Here is a 12,679-nt window from a genome sequence, read left to right on the forward strand (position 1 = left end):
GTCAGGGTTGTGCGGACCACCAAAGTGGAGGAATCGCCGATCTTGCCGAAGCCCGAAGTATAGGTGAATGCGGCGTTGGATTATATTACATAGCTTTACTACGTACGTACAACATCTAATAGGCTATGGTAATGATGAGATGCGGGGTATTCCCGAAAACTCCATTATACACATTTATTTTCCCATCATGAAATCCGCAGTTCGTCTCATATTGTCCCGAAGTCCCTCATCCTATCCTCCTCCATGTGGCCGGTCCGGCTCACTGTAGCCGCCGTTGTGTATCCTGAACCGTTGGCGGGTAAACCCGTGTTGCCATCAAACCTCATAGCCTTGCTTCCTGGTGTAAGAGAAAATAATAATGAATTGATCTGATCGTCAATGACCCGCTTGGCGAGACCGTCTGCTTCGCGAGTAAGGATAGCAAAGTGTTTCTACAAAGGACAGTTGTCAGAATCAAAATCAAAATGACTAGATATGCCGTACCTTAAGTTTGGCATCAGCCTTTGTGAATAGCTCTGATACTTGCGGCGTCAGTTTTTGGCCATCGCCAACCAATGTCCGGTCGCCCGGTACATCTCCAGCAATGAATGCCAGCAAAGCATCTCCACCATTTTCCATTTGACCGTCCACATCATCAGTAGGACTCATAGCTCCATGGTACTCTTGCTGATTGGTAAAGGTCGCTGTGGACAGAGAATTTGCGCCGGGACTCTTTGAACTGGCAAATGGGAGCGGTTCTCGTCGAGCAGTATGGATGACGGTGGAAGGATGTACAAGAGAAGCAGCAGAGTTGGGTAAAGGACGCGATGACGGAGAGGAATGTGAATGGGATGATGGAGGTGCTGGGGGAAGGAACATTCCAAGAAGCTTCCTGTAAATGTCGCGGACGATGGAGCATGCAGTCGTATGCACTTGGAAGAAGTCTGGTGCAAAAGGCTAGAGGGACTAAAGTCAGTCATCGCGCTAATAGCCAACCATTCGTGGTCCTAACCAAGTTGAAGTTGAGAAGAAAAGATTCTGAACCATCCATTGCAAGACCAAAATCCGACATCATTGATCCACTCCCTGTCACTCTCCTACCCGACCGCGGTCCCCTGAACAGGCTTCTCTATAAAGATAGTCAGTATCTCGGCTATGTTTGTATGGCTTGACACTCACTACTCCTTTTGTACCAGTACTACCTTCGCAGAAGCTCTCCCATTCCTCCAGTAACTTGATTAATGCTCTCAAGAAATCTCCAGAAGCAGGTATGTCGAACAAAGCTGAAAGAGATATTCCCAGCGCGTAGTAATTGCGAGCTCGGGTCTCGAGATGTTTATAGCCTAATATTTGCTCAATATCTGTACGGGATATGCGGACAGTGTTGAACCAATGGGCATCTCTATGAGATCAATCAATTGAAATGTGCGATATTACGGCTTCTAGGCGAAGAGAAGAATTTACCCTTGATACCACTCCATCATGTAGCTCCAGCTCAATATTCTGTCCTTAACCACCTTGTATACATCTTCAGGCCTCCTAAGGACCACCCCATTCTTTCCTTCAGCATCTTTACCCTTCTCCTTTCCTCCGATGGAGTATGTCTGGCTTGAACTTCTTCCACCTCCAGGGATTGTAAAACTCCCAGGAGGATGGCCATGTGTGCTAACACTCATAGACCTTGAAGACATTGAGGTGCTATCGTTTTCCGATATTGGACTATAGAATTCATCGGCGACCAAGGTAAGTGTGCTTGCGGATGGTGGTGAGTTGTGAGTTGTAGAAGGTGCCGAGCTGGATGTGAGAGATTGCCGTGGTTTGCTTAGAGCTTGAAGAAATGACTGTTGATGCAAATGAGAGTATAGAAAAGAGATGTGTGGGAACTTATTAGCAGAGTCCTCATGATATGGAATAGGAACGTAGATGATTGAAATGAACGAAATACGTACATTAGATTGCTACAATAATCATACCAGTCGTCAGCAACAACTTTTACTTCCACAACCGAAGAACCGCTCACCTTTCTACGCATGCTTGGTTTTCCCGACATAATTTCTATTTTCCTCCTGTGAATCTGTATATGCAAGCTGAAGAAGAAAGAGCAATGAAGGGGACGAAAAAGAGGCAAGGGCCTACGCTCGCTTGGTCTGAACAACTTATCGGTGTCAATAGATAGGTTGGATCACGTGACCTGGTAACGTCGCCTAGACAAATAGGAATCTTTGCTCGGATGGTTATAAAAATAAGGAGAAAGCAACAGGTGCAGTCAGAACTCCATATCGCATACTCTTATAAATAATCTTCATAGTCCGGCAGGAGTTTTGACACATTTATGTATAGAAGAATATATGGGGCTGCTGCTTCTCATCAAGTAACACCGTTGGTGAAACGGTATCATGCATCGTTGCCATTAGGTGAATTTCGATGCGGCAAGGGTTCGACTCCCTTACGGTGTAAGTTTTTACCATTTTTGGGATAAACTTTTTTTTCGCTGTGCCCATTCACTGCATGACATCTGTACAACGTTGCTTTCTGGTTTGTATCTAAAGAACGCCTAAAATATGATTGATGCTCTTTACAGTTTTCCAGAAAGGAAATCGATATAAAACCATTCTAACCATTCTCGAAGACCGGTAGAAAAAGTCAGGATTTCAGGGACGACAAAACGAGAAAGCCTAAATCGATAGATATGGTGATAAAAAAGGTTGAATTTGCTGGATGAGCCTAGGCTCGACAGAAGCCCACCTCGACGGACATTGTTGGCTGTTGCATCGAGCCCAAGATGAGCTTTGAATCAGCCCCAATTTAATTATCAATTTCGTGGGACCCGAAAGAGGCCGGACTTCTAGCCTCATATATATTTACTACTACAATTTGGGTCTGCGGTATTATTAGATCCTTAACGGAATCAATTTTGTTGTTAATTAAAGGGCGATTTGTTGATCTGTGCGTGGGTGAGGAAGCTGTCTATTGCAGGCCATCTTTTCCCCAGTCCTCTCCATTTATTCACGTTTCCTTCCTTCCTTCCTGCAATAGCGCGCAGCCTCATAATTATCACCTTGCTACTCAATACCAAGACAGCAATCCCAGCCGCAATCCCGCCAGAGATCAGGCGTCGATCGGCCACGCAGGGACTTTTTTGGGAACTGGGTACTTGCAACTCATACTGTCCCTCATTCGGGGCAAAATTACGTTGATAAAACACGTCACAGCCCTTGAGTCTCTCTAGAACATGGAAGCCCGCAGGGAGGCGTCAGCTGAGGATGAGGCAGAAGGTGCTGCGTTTGAAGCCGGACCATCGCATCCACCGTCGACGCCTCCTCGCTCGACGGCTTCGACCATAGTGACGGACGGTTCCTTGGGCGATGTGGCCAAATGGAAGGATGCCGATGGATCCAGCCATAGAGTGTCAACCGCCAGACGGACAAGTCGGATGATCGGCAGTAAAGTTGGCATATCTCCTCCACCTCCCCCTGGACCACCCCGTACGTTCTGGCACTTCTGCCGTTCAAGTATCTGGCATGTGCTAATACAGAAAATACGGTAGCTTCCAACCCCCCTCCACTGCCACCTCCATCTTTTCACCCTTTCGCGTCGGTAACATCTACCTCTCGCAGATTGTCTCAACGGCCTATCCCTTCCGCGCGGTCGTCGACTATTAATGCGTTGCACAAGTCGCCGATGTCAAACAGACCCAGTCTACCTGCCGGTCCTCCTCCTAGTGAGAGTCTACCACCATTGCCCGGTCAGCCGAGGAACGCAAGCGGTAGTTTAAATGCCAATGAACGCGCAGAGTCGCCGACACCAGGGTATCCGGCTGAATCACTCGGATCGCCGTTGCGCGCAGCCCATCCTCAACAGCCTACTCAAATCGGAGAGTCGTCCAGCACGACAACTGTTCGTACATCACGTACTGCCAAACCGCGTACCCCCTCCCGACATCTCCTTCAAAATGCTCTTGATCTCGCACAAAAAGCCGTTGAAATGGACCGGGATAACGACGTCATCGGAGCGTTGGCGGCTTATCGTGAGGCCGTTTCTAAGCTAAGAAGTGTAATGGAGCGCGTCGGTTTAGAAGCAGGAGGTGTGGGGAATGAGAAGAAGATGGGCAAGAGTGAAGAAGAAGGGCGGACTTTGAAGGGAATTCATGACGCGTATGTGGCGAGGATACAGTTGCTCTCTTCATATGAGGTGTCAGAAGCTGGGTCGGAGCCAACAGCGGTGTCACCTATCGAGATCAAGGGCCAATCATTTGCACAGATATCTTCAAGACAATCACTGGACGAAGGTGCCACAACCGGTATTGGAAATCTCATGCTTAGCGATGCTCCTCGATTAAGCGCAAACAGTCCACCGCGCCTTTCCCCTTCGCGTTCAACCCCCGCCAAAATGACGACTTCACATGGGGGGGACTTGGACCAAAGCCCGAGACTGCCCAGCATCAACGGTTCAGCCAGTGACGAAATGTCATTACAGCAAGCATTGGACCAAGTCGCCGATGCTTCAGCTTCAGCTACCGGATCTACGGTCCCCTTCCCATCCTCATCCCGCAACCCGAATCTTCCACATTCTGCAGGTCACCGTTCAATCGGCCTTGGCCACCCATCTACTTCCCCCTCCAACCTTGTGTCCTCCTCTCCGCACGCCCATGTGCGTAATGCCAGCATGGTCTCCATTGAGACAACCTCGTCTTCGATGTCTCCGGCCTCTCGTCGCTTTAAAAGAAGGAACAAGCCATCTTTAGGTCTGGATATGGAGGCCGATTTGACTGGCATTGATGGAGTAGTGGGAGATATGGAGCTTTTGACTACGACACCCACAGAGAGTCATTTGATGCTTTCTCCAAACTCTCAAAACCAAGCTCAAGTAGGCAAAACGGCTCACAGCGAAGAACGGCCGCTACCACCGGTTCCTCAGAGTCAGAGTGGAGAACATAATACCCAACAGACTCGACGAATTCGAGCGGGTAGTAATGCAAGTGTCAGCAGCGCTGGAAGTGCGATGAGGTCTCCTACAGGAGGGTACCTGGTCAGCCCAAGCACAAATAAAGGGATGATTTCGCAAAGAAGACGGTCAAGGCACGGATCAGTGGGAATCAATGAGATGCTGATGGAACAGCAAGAAGGAGAGCATAATGCGCAAAGGTCTAGAACAACATCTCAATCAGGGACTCGATCTGGTGATACCGATCTACCACCGGTACCGAGTGCCAGCAAGCATCAACCTAGCTTCTCTATCTCCTCTCAATTTAGCGTGAACAGCGGTGGCGGTTCGCCACTGTTGATTCAGCAGCCCAACCCATTGTTACAGCAGTTGTCTAGTTTAGAACGTGGAAAAAGTTTGCGGATCAATACATCATCTTCGAACGGATTGACGCCTCCCACAACGACTACAACGACTCGACAAAGTTCCTATTCCAGCCACAACCCTTCATTTGGAAGCAGGTTACCATCCGACGCCAACAATTCCCCCAGATCGTACTCTTCTTTCTCACCTTTATCCTCTCTGCCTGGACCTCAGCCTACCGAAGAATCACTTAGACCGTTCCATGTGCTTAAGATCTTGCGGCAATCAATGGACGTAGATGGCCCAGGTGCACACCTGACGCCGGCCATCCATATCACTCCCGCCATCTGGAACCCTGCTACATGGACCAAACTCTCCGCCGCCGCTGCTCAAGCAGATAAAACCAATGTACCCAAGATTGTAGCGCAAGACGTCAAGACACGCTGTATGCACACACTTGCGCTTTGTTTGGAGTCTGTCAAGGGAGCTGGGTATGAACTTCTTGCTGGACCACGAGAATGGCGACGGGGTTCTCAAGGTGCTGGGGCAGAGGAACAGAAGTGGAAGGGGCTGGCAGAAGAGTTTGTCAGGGCTTTGGATGATTTGGAAGAAGAAATGGATACTGCGAGCAAGCTGTTGAGTAAAGGTGGTGTGGGAGTGAGCATTTGGAAGGGTAACAAAGCTGTTTCGGTGAGTATGTTCCATACCCTTTCTAAAGGCCAGAGCTAATGATCGAAGTCATCAAAGTCTTGGGGTTCGAGAATATCCAGAGGAATGGACAAGATATCAAATAACAAAAGGTGAGCCCTTTCGGTCTGTTTGCCTATCCCATTAACTATTATCGCGTAGTCTGGATACGCCGGACAGATATGTCGATAACCTTGCCTATTTTTGTGTGACTTCTCAAATACTGGGTGCGTATCCTTCCAATATACATCTTCGCGATTACTGGATAATAATTGACGTGAGTATTTTGATCTCAGCCGACCACTTAGCAAACTTTATTGGTCCATGTACTCCTGCCTATGCTTCTATATCCGAAAAAGCGTATCGCGATATAGAAGTTAGAGTGAAGAGGTCAGCAGAGTTTGTAAGGGTAGTGGTTGTACCATTTGTTTTAGAAGATTTCAAACAGTTCTTGGTGAGTACCTATCAAAAAGCATATAGGAATCAATCGACGCACGATCGCTGACTCACCCATTTTTCCCGTCAGCTGAGGTACTTGAAGGGAGGAGTCCGGTACTTGGAGGATTGATCACAATTATCGTTTGGGTCCTGTTGGGTTGATGCGTTGTACACTTTATGACCGGGATTTTAGCTCGTTTGTGGGATCGCATTTTGGAGCTTAGCCGCCATTTTGTGCCACAGATGGGCATTTGCGGGAAGTGCAGTATTTGTACAATTTTTAGCATAGTGCATAAATGTCAAGAAAGGATAAACAACGAAGTCAGGAGGGAATCTTAAATGCTAGACGGGGAGCGTAGGAATATCCGGGACAAAAGTGTATGGTTGAATCATCATAGTCATTCGTCTTCTTCTTTGAATTTTTTATGGGTTTTATGGACGCTTTGGTGTCAACGGTATGGGGGCTTGGCCAGGGTCAACAGTGTCTAGTAGCTAATAGTTGTTCAAAGTGTCCTTTCTACGAAGATTTGTTGTCCGTTGCGTAATGATCAACTCACAACTTACATAATTGGATCTTTTCTGGCTCTGAGAGAAACCTAACTGGCAGATTATGACAAAAATAGACTAAGTAAAATAGGCAAAGCTAAATTTTCGACAATGGGGGTGTAGCTCATTTGGCAGAGCGCGTCATTAGCATCTTTCGTAATAGGTTCTGATTTGACGAGGTACTGGGTTCAATTCCCAGCTCCTCCAACCTTTTTTGTTTTTTATCGACATGCCCTTCAGCGACTTCCCACGAGCGAATACAACATTTCCTCTACCCCGCTCCCTAATGACAGTACTATGGGCCCTTGCTATGTAGTGGAATACTGTTGGCTTCCCTTCTTCTCATTCACGACGGCTACCGCTTGTCACACCTCTCAATACCCATATCCTTGAGTTCCAACCTCTGGACAATGAATTTGTCGGCGTCATCAGGAATAATCGGGTGTAGCTTCTCTGACTCTTTGCTATGGTCCGCGGTGTAAAAACCAATAAATAGTGAAGGTCCGTGCGTTGAAGACAGGTGACGGTATTAAAGGTTTATCATCATTTATATGTATTTTCCATACAGACAATAAATTATTCTCTTCAACATCATCTCTACATAAACTGGATCCACAGTCTTATTGGAGGTTGTAGACGGTAGTAGAAAGTTATATCCTCCACCTGGTATACTGTGACCTATCATCCAGCTCGATAACGACTGGATCCCATCCCCATGTTGAACAACAACAAAGACCAGACGCCTTCGCCATTTCCATCCTCTTTCCCATATCAACCATTCACATCACCAACTAGCACCTCAACTGCTTCCGTAGATGCACTCGACTTATCTCTTCCTGACACAATTGATATCGCGCTCTCCCCATCACCCAAGATCGTCCCACAGGAGCCCGGAGCCGATAGCTTGTTCAAAACTCCATCACGGCCAACCACTTCAACTCCCAAATCAAAAGCACATACGGTATATCCGATCCGGCGCTCGGCGCTTAAGCAGACCAAAAACATTTTGGAGGGCGCGAAGAGGCAAGATGGGATGACAGAGGAGGATAAGAAGGAGCTGTGGGTTGCGTTGGTCGGCAGTCAGCTTGGAGCCAGCTTGCTAATGGCTGTGGAAGGAGAGGATGAACATGACGAAGAGGAAACAGGTGGGCGATGCTGGAAATGGTATGAATCTGCTCGCTGACTATTGACTAAAGTAGACGAAACGCCAAAAGTACACGATGATGGAAAAGACAGCCGAGTATCCATTATACAATTTAAGACGACTTCGCCACTCGCGACAAAAACAAACTCCCAGGCACTCCAAGCACAAATGGAAGGACACCAACTTGGCAAGCATATCGCACACGCAGAGCCCCGAGACTTTGCAGCACCAATCTTCGAGTTGATGATCTCAACCACTGCTACAGTTGTCGCCACTCCTGTCGAGCCTGATAAGCCAAGGGCCCAGTCGTCAACGTCTTCGGAAGCAACGCTCGGCGAATACTTCTACGCGGCCCTTCCAGTTACACAGAACTCCGTGCACGTCAATAATGTTGTTTCAGAGGTCAGAGATGCCCCAGCAGTCCCGAATATCCCGGAGGCGCCCATTGCAAGCCTTGACGGTGATATGGAACGGGCCCAATCAAGAAGAACCGAAAGGCAAACGATTTTCGGACGAATCGACCAGGCCTTGATCTTCTTTGTTATGGGATTTTTGGCACCGCCGGCTTGGGTTATTGGCGGTTGGTTCTGTTCCTCGGCTCTCAATACATACGATAGCTTTGATGCGTCTACGGATTCGTTCTCCGTTGTCGTGATTGTCCCAACACTGCCGAACGCAACATCAACCTGTCACGCATCGTCGAGTGGATCCGATTCCCCCGCGCCGCCTGCCTGGCCAGCCATAGGAACAGTTTCAGAGTCCGAATTATGCGTCCCATCGAAGAGAAGGAATAAATGGTTTCAGCATAAGAATGGTTGGGTGCGAGCATGTCGATGGGCAGTAGTGATTGCGACGTCAGTGATCGTTACGGCCGGGGTGGTGACTCCTTTGACATTTGTTGCGGGGTAGCATGCGCATAACTTTCCTTCTGAACCTGTGATTAGCATCTATAATGACCTGGCTGTGCCTTGGATATGATATAAGTACTAGTTTGTATACTCAAGTATTAATGTATTCGACGCGAACAGAGGTGTACACTCACTGCATGGCGTCAAATGCGGAGGAGGAACGGAAAGGGAAAGAAAATGCCACATCATTGTAAAAGCCGACGAGCCAATCACTTTCGCCGGGATTCCCCGTCTCTCTATAACTACTACATCTTCTCTTTCCACAAAGTTCAACTCTCCACCACGACTCCCAAAATGGCTGCCGACAACATGACACAACAGACCGCCGCTGCCCCCGCTGAGCAACAGCAAGAGACCTCCGGTTTCTTCTCCAGCTTCGTCTCTTACTTCGTCCCTACGTGAGTATAAAACCGGGCTTTGGGTGTGGGCCCAGGCAACCAATGATACTGTGGTGGAAATGGACAGGGAAGGGAATGGTGACGGACCGGGTCAATTCAGTGGGGGATGCAAAAGATGAAGCGGGAAAAGGTGTTGCAAGATGGGGTATCAACTTGGCGTGGAAATGACGATTGGCCATTGGCAGCCCACACCCCGCCAATCGGCTATTCGCCAACGCATGCTGACCCGCTTGCTTTCACAGTGCTCACGCCGACGACTCTGAGGAAGAAGAAAAGGAGGAACCCGCTGAGGAGGAAGAAGAAGAGGAGGAGGAGGACCCCGAGGACGTGAGTGTTCACCTTCTGCTCAGTCACGCGCAGATGAACGAATTGCTGATCAGTCGTAACATGTCACCCTTGTCCTGTCATTCATTCTTCTCAATTTTACTATGACCAACAATGACATGACCGATAGATCGCCCCTGCCATCCGAGAGGAGTGCGAGAAGAACTCTTGTGCTGAGCACGTTCACCACTTTGCGCACTGCCAAGAGAAGGTTGAGGCGGGTGAGGGTTTCCCTGGAGAGGACTGTGTTGAAGAGTTCTTCCACGTCTTGCATTGTGTTGATGTAAGTTAATTATCCAAGCTTTTGAGATTTTGAGAGGAAGAAAAGAATGAAGAAACTGATGAGTAATGTAGGCTTGCGCCGCCCCCAAGATCTTCAAGAAGCTCGCGTAGATTCGCTAGATTCGACGTTGGGTTTGTGTGGATGGGGTTTCTTTCTTTTTAGCATAGGCGATGAAATAAATTCCATCATTGCTATTCTGATCTCCCAACTGCTGATTAGTCTTAAGGATGGGTGAGGTAAAAATGGATGAGACTCGGCACTGGAGCTGCTGACTTCAATAGCTTCGCCTGTGTACTCAATAATGACTATCACAACATGGCATAAAAGGTCATCACATCTATCAAACATTCCTTATTCCAACGGCATACTCTCCAAAGCCTCTTCCAACCCCTGCCAAACACTGTTCAATCTCTTTGTCATTTCTTTCTGATCTTTCACATAGTCCCTCCAACCCATGGTGCCCTGGGCAGCCTGCATCGAATGGAACACCACACTCAATTCGTGCCACATACAAGCTCTTACGAACACTCTTCTGGCTAATAGACGTTGGATTTCTGCAGTGTCTATGTCGCTTTGGCTAGCAAGCTTGTCGACTTCACCCTCCCATCCAGGCTTTTTTGCGGATTTGAGAGATTCAATCTTACTGAAGCGGGAGTCTACCTTTTTGCGAAGAGCATCGACGTTATCCACTGACAGTTTGCTATGTCGGTAGAAAAGGGCGTGGAAGGACAAATACAGATCGCGTTGTGACTTGAGAGATTCAATGTGTTTTTGTAACAATTGCACCTTGAGTTTTCGTTAGCGATAACAAGCCTCGGTTGACTTCTTGAGGATTACTCACTCCCTTTTCAAGTTCTTCACCAACATTGACCCATCCATCACCTACATCTCCCCACCCCCTTCCTACTCCTTCACATAGTCCGCATTCCCTCGCTACTCCTCTGCCACTCTCACCGTCGTCACCTTGCACACTCCTCCAACAACATCTGGGCACTAACTCTCCAATACTTTGCGTGCTCATCGCCATTCTGGCAGCTTCAGCGGCTTGCATCTGCAACCTTACCAAGCTCCTTTCGGCCATCACCACTAACCGAGTGTAATGCCCCAACATTGCTGGTAATCGTTCTCTCAAATTGTCAAGCTTGAGCTCGAGATCGGAAGGGATTGACATCTCTTGGGCCGTAGTCAGATTTTTGGAAAGTGATTCTTCGTCTGTGGAGACAGGGGTGCGCTTGCGCCACGATTCAAATGAGGGCGAGGTGAGGAAAATGTTGAGGCATGCATCTGTGCGGAGGACGGGATGAGCAGTAAGAAAAGTCAAGAGGCGATTCAAAGCTAGGCGACGAGCTTCAAGGAAAGCAGAAGAGGCTACGGAATGATTAACACGCTTCTTATCAAGTAAAGCACATATGGACTCACGATTTATGCGCTTCGGCGGAAGAGGGGGCAATATCCGGAAGGGCTATTGGACGATGGTCAGCTCACGATTAATTAAAGTAGGGAATAAACGTACATATCGCTTCTCCAGAACGTCCATCAACCACACAAAATCGCTGTACCTCCTTGCCACAGGTCCTTCTCCTCTTTTCTGCCCTCTACATCAGTATACAATTTTCAAAGAATCAAGTAAGACTCACATCACTTTCTATCCGATATTTTTGCAAAAACCACCCTTCCTTCTCAGGTATGAGGGTTACCGCTATCCGTTCTTGATCCTTCCACCATCTGTCTTCAGTGGTGTTCGCCATGGGATCAGTGGATCTGAAAGTGCTGTTATTCGCACTATAGGTCGTGCCTTTATTGATAGTTCCGTCCCAGGCGTTGTACCCCGTGGCAGCAGCAGTAATAGCAGCCACACCAGATGAAACTGACGGAGGATCAGAGGGCTTGAGCTTGGGTAAAGGGAGGTTGGAAAGGGAAAAGGAGAGTTTCTCAATTGAGATGTCATTGGGGTCGGGGGACGATTGGGCGAGTGAGACGAGGGCCAGGGCGCAGAAGAACTCGGGTCGAGTGAGAGTTGATTTATCTCGAGATGTAAGATGAATGATCTGTGAATCACATCCAACATCAGAGCGCAAGGTTATGGCGCCCATGATCAGCATTGTCCGACAACAGTAGCAGCAATTGCGAAAGGCTAAGAGCGTATCATGGACGCACCTTTTCAACGACCACAGCAGGGAGCTTGCTAGTACCTAATAATCGATGAACAGCAGCCAAGGACACCTCTCCAGTACCACTAGTATCTAGCTGGTCCAACAAAGAGACGTAGAGCGCAGGGGGATCGTCTGCCATAGTAGCCAACATTAGTGCTTAGCTCGCAGCAATGTTCGCCGCCCCCGGACCACAAGCGTAAGCTGTTGACCTGTACTCACTGATCAACCCATTCAGCCCTTCTTCTTTATTGCCATTTGCAGCTACGTTCCTGCTTTCAGATGCGGATGCAGTTGTCCTTGCAGGAGTTGTACTCCCCGCCGGGCTGGGGGCGCTGCTCCAGGGATCCAGCTCCCCGAAGACTGTACCTGCCGCAGCCGAATTTGACAGGGGGTCAGTATAACTATAAGAACTGGCCATTGGTCGTGGCGAGTTGAACATGATAGTAGCGATGGCGAGGAAGACCGTTTGGATGGTGATAACGAAGTATATGATGGGGAATACAAGGGCAGGGATGATTTCATCATTGCGAAAG

General features: G+C 48.4%; 5 protein-coding genes and 3 non-coding genes; 5 read left to right on the plus strand and 3 right to left on the minus strand.

Moving 5' to 3' along the window:
- Positions 1-68: 68 nt before the first annotated feature.
- On the minus strand, positions 69-2,247 carry CNAG_06660 (hypothetical protein). XM_012194920.1 has 7 exons: positions 2,000-2,247; positions 1,929-1,937; positions 1,444-1,820; positions 1,159-1,381; positions 992-1,108; positions 484-936; positions 69-431 (listed from the first exon to the last, which is right to left on the minus strand). The coding sequence occupies exons 1-7, from the start codon at positions 2,027-2,029 to the stop codon at positions 207-209; spliced, it is 1,434 nt and encodes a 477-aa protein (XP_012050310.1). The 5' UTR covers positions 2,030-2,247; the 3' UTR covers positions 69-206.
- Positions 2,248-2,353: 106 nt separating this feature from the next.
- Positions 2,354-2,435, plus strand: CNAG_10080. The gene has a single exon. It is a non-coding gene; the product is annotated as a tRNA-Gly (tRNA).
- A 411-nt stretch (positions 2,436-2,846) lies between these two features.
- Positions 2,847-6,983, plus strand: CNAG_06661 (hypothetical protein). XM_012195373.1 has 6 exons: positions 2,847-3,464; positions 3,527-5,955; positions 6,004-6,065; positions 6,115-6,179; positions 6,249-6,406; positions 6,479-6,983. Exons 1-6 carry the CDS (start codon positions 3,212-3,214, stop codon positions 6,518-6,520), a joined length of 3,009 nt encoding a protein of 1,002 aa, XP_012050763.1. The 5' UTR covers positions 2,847-3,211; the 3' UTR covers positions 6,521-6,983.
- Positions 6,984-7,049: 66 nt separating this feature from the next.
- Positions 7,050-7,143, plus strand: CNAG_10081. The gene has a single exon. It is a non-coding gene; the product is annotated as a tRNA-Ala (tRNA).
- A 371-nt stretch (positions 7,144-7,514) lies between these two features.
- CNAG_12644 lies at positions 7,515-9,074 on the minus strand. Its single transcript, XR_001045950.1, has one exon. It is a non-coding gene; the product is annotated as a hypothetical RNA (non-coding RNA).
- Positions 7,652-9,073, plus strand: CNAG_06662 (hypothetical protein; the record flags this gene model as incomplete). The annotated part of the gene is made up of 2 exons (XM_012195374.1): positions 7,652-8,081; positions 8,133-9,073. The coding sequence occupies 2 exons, from the start codon at positions 7,652-7,654 to the stop codon at positions 8,987-8,989; spliced, it is 1,287 nt and encodes a 428-aa protein (XP_012050764.1). The 3' UTR covers positions 8,990-9,073.
- A 168-nt stretch (positions 9,075-9,242) lies between the features above and the next one.
- On the plus strand, positions 9,243-10,594 carry CNAG_06663 (ubiquinol-cytochrome c reductase subunit 6). XM_012195375.1 has 4 exons: positions 9,243-9,386; positions 9,629-9,713; positions 9,841-9,993; positions 10,065-10,594. The coding sequence occupies exons 1-4, from the start codon at positions 9,283-9,285 to the stop codon at positions 10,101-10,103; spliced, it is 381 nt and encodes a 126-aa protein (XP_012050765.1). The 5' UTR covers positions 9,243-9,282; the 3' UTR covers positions 10,104-10,594.
- CNAG_06664 (sorting nexin MVP1) lies at positions 10,285-12,631 on the minus strand. XM_012195376.1 has 7 exons: positions 12,366-12,631; positions 12,151-12,278; positions 11,631-12,041; positions 11,507-11,581; positions 11,413-11,455; positions 10,835-11,361; positions 10,285-10,779 (listed from the first exon to the last, which is right to left on the minus strand). The coding sequence occupies exons 1-7, from the start codon at positions 12,583-12,585 to the stop codon at positions 10,345-10,347; spliced, it is 1,839 nt and encodes a 612-aa protein (XP_012050766.1). The 5' UTR covers positions 12,586-12,631; the 3' UTR covers positions 10,285-10,344.
- Positions 12,632-12,679: the final 48 nt, after the last annotated feature.

Source organism: Cryptococcus neoformans, chromosome 7 (assembly GCF_000149245.1).
Source record: "Cryptococcus neoformans var. grubii H99 chromosome 7, complete sequence".
In the NCBI taxonomy this organism is placed as follows: Eukaryota; Fungi; Basidiomycota; class Tremellomycetes; order Tremellales; family Cryptococcaceae; genus Cryptococcus; species Cryptococcus neoformans.

What these genes read in the sequence shown, in the direction of transcription:
- CNAG_06660 (XM_012194920.1), bottom strand. Translation starts at nt 2,029, where the DNA reads ATGTCGGGAAAACCAAGCATGCGTAGAAAG. An exon ending in GTACTGGTACAAAAGGAGTA is followed by an intron (nt 1,109 to 1,158) that starts GTGAGTGTCAAG and finishes CTATCTTTATAG; the next exon opens with AGAAGCCTGTTCAGGGGACC. An exon ending in AGGCTGATGCCAAACTTAAG is followed by an intron (nt 432 to 483) that starts GTACGGCATATC and finishes TGTCCTTTGTAG; the next exon opens with AAACACTTTGCTATCCTTAC.
- CNAG_06661 (XM_012195373.1), top strand. Translation starts at nt 3,212, where the DNA reads ATGGAAGCCCGCAGGGAGGCGTCAGCTGAGGATGAGGCAGAAGGTGCT. An exon ending in AAGATATCAAATAACAAAAG is followed by an intron (nt 6,066 to 6,114) that starts GTGAGCCCTTTC and finishes ATTATCGCGTAG; the next exon opens with TCTGGATACGCCGGACAGAT. An exon ending in AAGATTTCAAACAGTTCTTG is followed by an intron (nt 6,407 to 6,478) that starts GTGAGTACCTAT and finishes TTTTCCCGTCAG; the next exon opens with CTGAGGTACTTGAAGGGAGG.
- CNAG_06663 (XM_012195375.1), top strand. Translation starts at nt 9,283, where the DNA reads ATGGCTGCCGACAACATGACACAACAGACCGCCGCTGCCCCCGCTGAG. An exon ending in GTCTCTTACTTCGTCCCTAC is followed by an intron (nt 9,387 to 9,628) that starts GTGAGTATAAAA and finishes TTGCTTTCACAG; the next exon opens with TGCTCACGCCGACGACTCTG. An exon ending in AGGAGGAGGACCCCGAGGAC is followed by an intron (nt 9,714 to 9,840) that starts GTGAGTGTTCAC and finishes CATGACCGATAG; the next exon opens with ATCGCCCCTGCCATCCGAGA.
- CNAG_06664 (XM_012195376.1), bottom strand. Translation starts at nt 12,585, where the DNA reads ATGTTCAACTCGCCACGACCAATGGCCAGTTCTTATAGTTATACTGAC. An exon ending in AATATCGGATAGAAAGTGAT is followed by an intron (nt 11,582 to 11,630) that starts GTGAGTCTTACT and finishes TGTAGAGGGCAG; the next exon opens with AAAAGAGGAGAAGGACCTGT. An exon ending in TCCGCCGAAGCGCATAAATC is followed by an intron (nt 11,362 to 11,412) that starts GTGAGTCCATAT and finishes ATCATTCCGTAG; the next exon opens with CCTCTTCTGCTTTCCTTGAA.